General features: G+C 34.9%; 1 protein-coding gene across 1 annotated transcript; it reads left to right on the forward strand.

The window, feature by feature from the left end:
- Positions 1-2,223, forward strand: LOC117240039. Its single transcript, XM_033505892.1, has 5 exons — positions 1-549; positions 1,134-1,385; positions 1,469-1,647; positions 1,754-1,880; positions 2,210-2,223. Exons 1-5 carry the CDS (start codon positions 342-344, stop codon positions 2,221-2,223), a joined length of 780 nt encoding a protein of 259 aa, XP_033361783.1. The 5' UTR covers positions 1-341.
- The last annotated feature ends 8,242 nt before the right edge of the window (positions 2,224-10,465 follow it).

Genomic DNA, 10,465 nt, shown 5'->3' on the forward strand with positions numbered 1-10,465 from the left:
GATTAATGAGAATACGAAGAAAAAACTATTTCTGAAGTGACCAAGCTTTCTGTTTGATTCGTGCGCGTCTCCAGTGAAGCAGAGAAGTGATTTCAGCGGGGCGATGCACGATAAGCAGTGCAAATTTGTCATGACGGTAGAACCGTGGTGAAAAATTTACGCGTTAAAATATTAGCTTGGGGCTAAGAGTACGACGCCATCCTTTTTTCGGCGCAAAAATCTATGTCTTTAATGGAGGGGTTAGGTACGGTGTTGCAGGTCGTTTACCTAACAGCAAGTAATATGAGTATAAAAGGACGGTCGAGTCGTGGCAGACGACTATTTCGTTAAAATACCTCACGATGCAGCCGCGAACATTCTGCTTTATTGCCGTTTTCGTTGGTTACACCGTGTTTGTGTACTCCGCCCTCGGTACACCGGTCGCGGTCACAGAGGCAGCCACGTCGGAAGAACAAAAGATTCTCCTCGATTGTCAGCACTCGGATTACAGAACCTACATAAAATGCCTGCGGAGGCAAAAGAGACATCACCCCGTACATGGGGATTTCGGTTAGATCAGACGACTTTTCTATGGGGCGATAAAAGTGATGAAATTGGTTGATGGTTGATGAAAATGGAATTTAGTTGTATCGATAGTTGATTATAAAACAGCGATGCCGATATCTGTTTATTTCTTCTTTACGTTTCATCTTTTTCTTTATTAGGTATCTCTGTTAATAAAGGGAGAGCTTAAAAAATAGTGACTCTTATTGGTTACAAATATTAATTTTGTGTCAAGTCCTGATTCTTATTTGCTTGAAAATATGTTCTTTAATCATGTAAAAATGCAAGTGCAAAAAATAATCTTTATTCTAAAGAAAGGTAGTAACGTTTTAATGTGTGCTTTGTGAAATAAGACAAACCTTTCTAATTTGAGATTTAAATAAAAGAGATTGAGCGAGGGGAAGTTAGCTTTGTCAAATCTAAGTTTTCAACTTTTGTGCTGTGTACAGTATAGACTGAAGTATTTTTCCTTCGTCATATAAGTACTAACAATATGATATCCTGTCTATATTTTTCTTCCCTATTCTTCTTATTCAGAATTTTTGCCAAATTATTTCAAATCAATAAATATTATTATGAATTTTATCAAGATCATAATTGTTTGGAGTCGTGCGTGAAGAAATGCCAGACAGAACGCGCGGCAGATTCATGTGAAAAGAAATGTGGTCACTGTTTGAAGAAAACAAAGCATAAGCTTCAAATAATCACAGAATACGAAAACGAGTGCGTTTCTGGAAATTGCAACGAAACTAGTAAAAACAGCAATCATTCAGGAAATACTAACTTCACCACAAATATCGAAATCCATAACGTTATTGGCAATGGAAGTGGAACGTGTTGTCGTAAGTAAACGATCGTTTTGTTAAACGTCTAAGTTTAAAGATGAAATTCTTATGTTATTACTATGAGTACTTTGTTTAATTAGCTACGTGTCGACCACCAGTTCCGTGTGGTTATGAGCCCCCGTGCCCTCCACACATATGTCCTCCGTATTGGAATCCTCCTCGACCTTATCCGCAGATTACGGCACAGCCTTCTATAGGATTAGTCTTTCTACTAACGTTTGGATGTCAATATACTAATCAATGGCCTTGCACCGATCAAGTAAGCCTGGTTTAAATATCGTAATTTTATAGCCATGACGCATATTCCATCAGAGCAAATGTGTTAAAAATTCATTTTAACGTTACTTTTATTTTTTTTTTTACAGTATATAAGAAATCCAATAGGGCCAATTGATTGTTCAGGTTGTTTATATCCACAGATTCAGACTAGGTGCGACGTGTCTTGTTATAATATGGCGATACACAAACAGTATGGCGATGGTGGCATAAGTGGTGAGTTCGATAGATAACGCAATGTGTAATATTATCATTCCTGATAGGATACAAATTATCAATTTACAAAAATATCGTTCTAAATAAATTTTAAATTAATGTATGGTGTTTTTCTGTAACTTTCACCGCTCGGAAAAAAATGGAAAATGTTTTTGTAGCATTTAAATATTACAACTGTGAAAAAACGATAGATACGAAATGGACAGGAAAATCGCATTGTTAACAAAAAATTAACTTTTTAGATATTGTATAATATTAAAACTAGAAAGTTTATGAATTAATTTTTGAGCAACACGTATAGTGGTTATAATAAATATTTTCATTTTCAGGTACTCTCGGATAATAAGCATAAAAACTTCAATAGTATGTTATTACGGAGCTATAACAGCTATAAAAATAGAAACATAGAAACCAAAATATAATACTTATAAATATATAATGAATATAAATAAAATATAATTACATTAATTTATGGTTTCTGTACTTTAATTTAGACATCACAATAAATAAAGAATTTCTTTGTTAAAACTGTCTGATTTAACTGAACCTATGAAAGGAGAATATCCTCGGATATGTGCTATACATAATAAAATTATGTGTTAAATTACACTATAGAAAAGAATCTTAATTCTTTATAAGAATTTATTAATATTTCTATAAAATTGTGTTTAGAAAACAGTTGATGTTAGGAGTTTAAAAAGTGCTATCCACACACACATCACTTATCGTCATCGCTTCACGACATTCTGCGCCCATAGATGCAACCTGTTTAACATGAATGTAAATGATTGCATACCATAAAGGATGTGTAGAATACTTTAATTGTAAGTCCTAAATATGTACCTAGGCCAGCGGTTTTCAACCTGGGAGGTGCGCCTCCTAAGGGAAGCATCAAAATTTTTTAATAACATATTAATTTTCATACCATAATATCTACAAATAAATAAAACTTCATATCGTACGCACGTATATAGGAAAACCTTGTTATTATTGTGTTAATTGTAGTTTTCAGTTTTTTTTGTAATAAAGATTTTATTATTTAAAACGTGTCTATATTATTATATCTATTTAAATAAGTTTCTTTTTCGGGGAGGCGTAGTAGCATAAAGGTTGCAAAACCGCCGACTTAGATGATTATACTTTTTAAATATTTTAACGTTTGTAAAGTTAACTTTCCTAATAACAAATTTAACTTCTCAAATTATATCTTCTTTGATATTTGTATATATAATGTAAAACAGGCAGATCTATTGAGTGAAAAATTAAGGAACTCAAAAGTCATTGTTGCACGAACTTATGATCAATCTAGATAATTGTAATTTCAAATACTATTCGTGCAACAAAGACTCGATAAAACCATCGTATTTTATCTGTTTTTTGAACCTCCTCAACGCACTTTTCAAAATTAGAATGGGACACCTGTTAATCTTTACTTTAAACCTTTACTTGGGGAAATCTATTTACAATGGACATCTTGGTCACGTGTCTGTGTAAGTATCGATCGGTTTTTAGCTGAGACATGTCCCGTTTAAAAACCGAGAGCCGATACAAATGTCAACATCAGGTTTCCACTAGCGTTTTGCTTAACACTGATACGATATTGATTCAGGCCTTAACCAGGAGTGAAATAGTAAAATGGCAAGGTGCTTTCGTGGCAATGTTTCCGCGGGGACGGTAATTGATGATGATCTCCTTTGTAGGACTAGTGATCTCCTGTGGAGGAGCGAGGCTTGATGCGTCAGGTGTCGGAAACAGGTGCTGGATTCACGATGATCGGAGCACGGCGCGGTCTTCCGTTCTGTTCAGGTGCACCGTGCTGAAACATACTGCTATTACAGTTTACGACGAGGGCTAAGAAAACTGGCGGAATTGTTTCTTGCGTTTAAGGGCGCAGGTGAAACGAAACGCGTACGACTACGCCAAAGGTACCTATATTGCACGTATATATCGTTCCTGAAGTTTACTCTGGTATAAAACTGCTAACGGTAATGGATTCTATTTTATTCCAGTCGACGCTATAACAGTCAAGGAACTTTGGGATAAACTATCGTCGTTTCATTGCTGTGACGACCACTGCGAGATCGGAACATTATCTGTCGATTTCAACGATAATTACCGATGTCTTATGGCTTGGAAGAATGGAAACGTTGCGCGTATGTATGTATTTCGTACCATTTATTTCATCCCCTTAGAAGCTTAGATTAAGTGAATTGCCAAAGTAAATTGCATTTTATCGACGTTTCGATCTTGTTTGCGATCTAATTTAAAGACTGCTGGGTAACTTTATAGATGAATTAAACGTGACACGCATTTTACAGATACTGAAAAGAATAAAAGAGAATTTTTTTTATTATCATCGTTCAATAATTTGACGTTTACGAAACAAAGTGTTCTTCACATTTATGTACCTTACCTCGATCGATTGGCGGTTAATGAAATTTGCAAACGGTGAAGGAACGTGTGTATGTAGTTTAATGACTTAAGAAGATTGTAAATCGAATGAACCATCCGATTGAAAATATCTTACAAACACGTACCTATTACATGTTTCGTAATACGATGGATAATGTTGGATAATAGCGAAAGTGGTCGCAGCGTTCAGCCGTGGGAATGGCAGCTTATTTCTCCTACTCGCACATCCATTCGAGCTGTAGACGTATTCTTTTCTAGGCAGAAGCTAGTATTAAGAAAAGTGTTCCAACGTCGTCTCTTAGAGAAGATTCGCGACCACAATATTTTATTGATTTTCCAAGAAGCCCATTGTATTCAAGAGATTTTTTTTATCGTGTACAGATACATGTTTCTCTTTCTTAAGTCCTAAGCACTTTCTTTGTCATACGAAAATAATTATTTCCGTAATTATGTATTTAAAATATAAACTGCAAATATGAAACGTAAGTGTGTCTCCTTGGACTATTATTATTATAATCTCCTTATTTATAAGGATGAAGTATAATGCTAGTAAAACATCATAATTATAGGCATAATTTTGACGATACGGTAAGGTTTTTTTATTTACATATATATGTATACATTATCATTGCAGTGTTAAGTATCTGACGCTGCGTAAGCTTTACGCTATTCTAATTTTTTATCCTTATCACAGGAAATGTTTGCTTTGTTGCAGACGATAGAAATTTTCAATAATACATTTATAACGAGACAACCATGTCAAGTATATGTATTTTCTTTGGAATTACACAAGCGATCGTGTATGAATCCATAGAAAGTTATTGGAAATAATTTTCTCTTCTTCGCGTGTGTCATGAAAACTTGTGGCATCACTTTTACTTAATCGTCGTTTCTGTATAAATCACATGTACGTTACACGCACATCTAATTATTTATTATAGAGTTATGTAAGATTTAGTACTCAAGTTTGTAAGAAATGTAATCTATATTTCGTAATTGTACGTTTGCGATAACGCGATCATAAATCTTTTAACGAAATAACAATAAAATAATGAAAAACCTAAACTCAAGTATTTTATTCATAAACTGTTTCACGTCTAAACAATGCTATCTAAAAATACAATAGAAAGTATAATCGAAAACGGGCTTACGGTATTTATTTGTGAAGTGATAAGTATCGGTTGCAGGATATTTTCGCGAGTAGATTCTAATGTCATAATTGTATTGTTACGGAAGACAACTGGTTTCTGCTCGAGAGAAGGTTTCATCAGCGAGCATTCGCCGTGCAAATTCTTCAGACAATAAGATATTTTATTTGTTCCTTGCGATGTTACACAAAAATTTTTTTTTTATTTATTTGTTGAAATTACAATCAATTCTCGCGTTGAGAATTTTCAGTAATTTTTCTGGCGTGGCGCAGTGACATGGCTGTTTATTTACAATAAGTTAATACTTATTATAGATAGGTATAATTTATAAGTATTATAAGTAAGTGCATATGCTTAATTTGGATAATTAAATGAATCTGACGTTTAGGTCTAGCGGGTAGTGCCTCTTCAGCCTGCGAATCTGGTCCGTCGTATCGAGTAGTCCAGTGATTAGGGGGTTTCGGTGTTTGTTGATTCTTTTGCTATATCTGTCGCTATATTTTGCTATTTCCTCTTTGACGGTGGGTATCTTGAGGTCGCGGTGTATTGTTTCATTGGTTACATACCAAGGTGCGTCAATTAGGGATCTTAGCGTTTTCGATTGAAAGCGTTGGAGTATTTCAATGTTGGAGTTACTTGCTGTTCCCCATAGTTGGATTCCGTAGGTCCAGACAGGTTTTATTACGGTCTTGTAGAGGGTAATTTTATTCTGTATGTTTAGTTTGGAGCGTCGGCCCGTGAGCCAATAGAGTTTTTTTAGTTTGTTCTTTAGTTGCTTCGTTTTATCCGAGATGTTGTTACACAAAATGAATCGAACGCCTTCCCTCAGAACAATCAAATTTACTACGGAGTACCGTCCATGCTGCTCCGGGAACGAGAGATCCTTTCTTTCTGTCAAAAAATCGTTTCACGCGGTGTACGCTTCGTGCCACGATAAGTATCGTTATCTTGCTGAGGTCAGTAAGTCTAGAGACGGAGGAACAATTTGTGAAGCTTTCGAGATCCACATTTCTTAAAATAATGTTAGTAAATCGACTGAACATTCTCTCTTCGTTTCTTTCTAGAGAAAACTGTCTAATTTTCTTTAGAAAACTGCCGCCATCTTGGATTGGAATAACTTTTTAAATATTTTCCTTTGCATGTTACCGCCGGATCGAAATCCATCAGGGCGGTAACTTGCTAAATAATTATACTCTTTTCCTATAAAATGTCATGCATGCGATATTGAAATAAGATTAAAAAGATCGTAAGGAATATGCATTTTACAATATTCTATATTTCGTAATTATACAATTTAAACTGCACTTCATTGTTGTTATTTCAAATATGCTCAGCTGATATCCGACTCGATATAATATCATTCGCTCGCCGTACTGTGCGGTCACGGAAAGGAATGGCCCTCCTGCGAAGGCAAGGGTAAGTGCCTTGTAACATCAAACCAAATCTCAATCCACATAGACCAGGCCATAGACCGAGGGTAAGATGGCATCCAGATGTCTACGCATCCTTACCCTCAATAGTTTTAAGGACCCACCATAAATCTTGGCATTTTTATAGTTAAGGTCCTTCGGGCCAAAAACAAGCATTTTCTTCTATTTCCAGTGATCTTTACATTTTATTCTCAACGCGAGAATTGATTGTAATTTTAATAAATAAATACAAAAAAAAAAATCTTTACATTTCGTTTACTACGAGAAGATACAGAAAGATAGTTTTCTCACGTTCGGTATTTTCCGTTCACGTTCGGTCTTCCTAATCCATCAGGGTTCTTATGCTCCAATCGAAGGCAATGTCTATCGCCCCCACTTTTCCAACTAAAATTGTCCTTAACGAATCGGCTCATCTCGTGGCCTTAAACACACCTACCCCTAGCTTTCTTCCGCCACAACATCGTTACAAAAGACTACTCAGTCTCTGTCTTTAGAATAGTCGACACCTTTTACCGAATTTCTACCCTTAGACCGATCGCGTACTTAACGTATCAGTGTAACTAGATTTTACATAAAATTATTCATCGATTAACCATAGTCAGTATAGTATTAAATAGTTTGTTTTCATAAACTTATAAATACTTTGATGTTCGTTTTTCTCAAAATGTATATGAAACATTGAATTATGTTAACATTGTATTTATCTTCTATGTAGTAATTAAATAATTAGACGATTTGAGTTTCAATCTAGCGTAATCTACGAGCGATTAGATTGGTGTATTTATTTTGTCTTCATTTGATTACATTTATGGTATGCGATGTGGAGCGAGTAATCTGCGAATATCGAATGCCCGAGTGTCGAATGGTAAAGATCAAATGTTTAACGTTCGTGTTAGAATATCGATTGCGATTATAGAAATGTATATCTCACGAACAAAGCTAGAAAAAATGTTTCTACGAATACTTTCTATTGCAATATACAAGGAAACATTAAGATAGTATATATAATTTTCATCGATCAACTTAAAAGCATTCTATCCATACTTAACGTATGATCCAATTTTGTCGAGTTTATAGAACAAACGAGTAACATCGATAAGTCAGCCACGAATTCCCGCAGCTAGCTTTTTTCCAGTCACTCGAGTTTAAAATTCAACGAATGTCTGCACAGATCCTGGATATCCTATTTCCGTCATATTGTGCAGTAACAGTATACCCCTCTTTGCCCCCATGAAGAAACAGGACATTAAATTTTCACGGTTCAGTGCCATTGAACGCGAATTTTTCTGGAGAACTAGATCCACGATGACGACGCGACGGGAACGTCCCCAGGGGAAGCCGCGGGGGCCCTTAAAGAGGCCGCGCCGCATATGGCACGCGCAAACGGCTCGAGGAGCTGCCAATTAAACAACCTACTCGTATCCTAATACACGGGTATGTACACGTGTATGCCACACCTTTGGCCTGTCTTCTTTTCCGGTCACCGCTCTTACAACTATTGGTCGAAAAATGTAACGCGCCCTTGCACAATAGCGTCTTCCGTTTCGGGGGGTTCTGCCTCGAAGCTTCATGGGAGTCCACAATAGTTTCTGAAGGAGTTTAATAACGTTCCTTTATGCGATGTTCGCGTTCGTTGAATGGAATGGATGGAGATGATATATTTTAACGTTCTTTATATTATCGACAATTATTAGACGGTTTAGATTGTTTAGATAGTTTAGTAGATTATTTAATTTCACAAACCTACTTTAATCACACACTTTCATATTTGGCAGTTGAAAGTTACATATTAAGTAATATATAATGGCTTCGTTTTAATCTAAATACCTACCATTTGTCGTACGTTTTCCTTCCTGCAAAATTTGTCTACTTAAACGTGAATAAATAGGATTAGAGGGTAATACAAAGAAGTTTTTAAGTCAAAGTTAATCGTTGACATGTACTGTAAGACCGGGCCGATCCGAGGCTATCTAATAAGCTTTTAAAGTTTATTTAAATTTTATAACATTAACTTTTTAAAATTGTTGCATTAATTATCTTGTTTGTTTATTGGATAAAGAATTAGTTTGTTACAAAATATTTCTATGATAGATACAAAGGGTTTATTCTACATTATAGAAATATGCTTTCATCGTAGAGGGAAGTTTCAAACATGTTAAATTTAAAATTCGATGTCATACATGAACTAATTAAGCTACTCCTACAGACAAGAATGAGAGATTTTAGCACGTCCAAATTTCAATTTGCAGGAGAAAAATGATTAATACCAAAAGTATAACGGAATGGAGAGCCATCAAGGTATAGGAAGATAAGGTTGTTAGACCCTGATGACTTCGAAAAAGCGCTTCAGGCATCGCTTCTCCGGGATGTTGTCCGGTAGAGAATATAAGGATCCACTCGACCGTGAAACGATTGGTTATATTTAGCATTGTTAAGAATGAATGGAAGTTCGTTGAAATTCGTTTCTCAAAGGGTTGCACTGGTATGCTCTACAAAGATGCGCTACTTCCCTATGAAATCGTACTTCGAAAATGAAAATTATTATATATGAAATACAAAAGTTCAATTAGTTTATAATTTATATAATTGAGATTTTATGATCATTAAGTTACAAATTTTAGTGTTGATATTCTCGGACATGTGTAAGAAAACGTTACTTGAAAACGGGAGAAATTTGTTTGATTAGGATCGTAACGCGGAAATTATCTAGTTGTATAAGTACAACAATTAAATTTTATTGCCAGTATTCTTCCTAGAAACATCTACGAACTATGCTTCTACGCTTTATTCATAAAACAATATGTCCACAAGGTTTACTCGACTCAAGAAATTTGGGACCCTGGATATCCTAAATCACCGTTAACGGTTACGCTTAAAATTCATCCGAACTTTTTCACAATGGTTTATTCTTAGTGCAGGTTAACGGTAATACTTCATAAAATTTGTTAATCTGTTTTTAAGCAAGATTAAAACACAAGATTAGATATCGGTATCGTTTATAATACATATGATAATATATATAATAATATAGGTATCGATTAGGTATCGTTGTATGAAATAATACTTTCAAATATGCCCTCGGTCGGGAGGTATGCTCGATACAACAATTACTGCTATGGGATATAAAACGAGAGAATCGAATGTTATAACGACAATCGAATCTCTGGAATAAGCACAGATAACATATATCAGATAATGGTAATAGGACCAATTACCGTAAATAATTTTATAAAGAAATAAACTGTTATAGCGATTGCATATTCGAGAGTTGAAAATTTAATGGTTCGTATAGATCAACGGTTCCTTACGATTTTGTTTACCACGGACTCCTTATAAATAATCTTTTATTGTTGCGGACCTCCAAAACCTAACTCAAAATCCAAATCCGTCATGTGCCAAAAATGTATATTTAAAACACTCGTCAACAACCATAAAATTTAGAGAGAAGAGATTCGTTAAAAGTATTTTTAAAAAACACGAACATTTCACATTAACTGAAATCTCTGCATAGTACACATAAGATCAATAAACGGTATATTCGATTATTTTTATTAGGATAATTTTTCGAAGACGATATTATAGAAACTCAGCATGC

Source organism: Bombus vosnesenskii, unplaced genomic scaffold (assembly GCF_011952255.1).
Source record: "Bombus vosnesenskii isolate JDL3184/JDL3185 unplaced genomic scaffold, Bvos_JDL3184-5_v1.1 scf7180000014535, whole genome shotgun sequence".
Classification (NCBI taxonomy): domain Eukaryota; kingdom Metazoa; phylum Arthropoda; class Insecta; order Hymenoptera; family Apidae; genus Bombus; species Bombus vosnesenskii.

Bases quoted from the DNA above. Each gene is read 5' to 3' on its own strand.
- LOC117240039 (XM_033505892.1), top strand. From the start codon at position 342: ATGCAGCCGCGAACATTCTGCTTTATTGCCGTTTTCGTTGGTTACACC. The intron at 550-1,133 runs GTTAGATCAGAC...AATTTTATCAAG, and splicing joins CCCCGTACATGGGGATTTCG to ATCATAATTGTTTGGAGTCG. The intron at 1,648-1,753 runs GTAAGCCTGGTT...TTTTTTTTACAG, and splicing joins AATGGCCTTGCACCGATCAA to TATATAAGAAATCCAATAGG.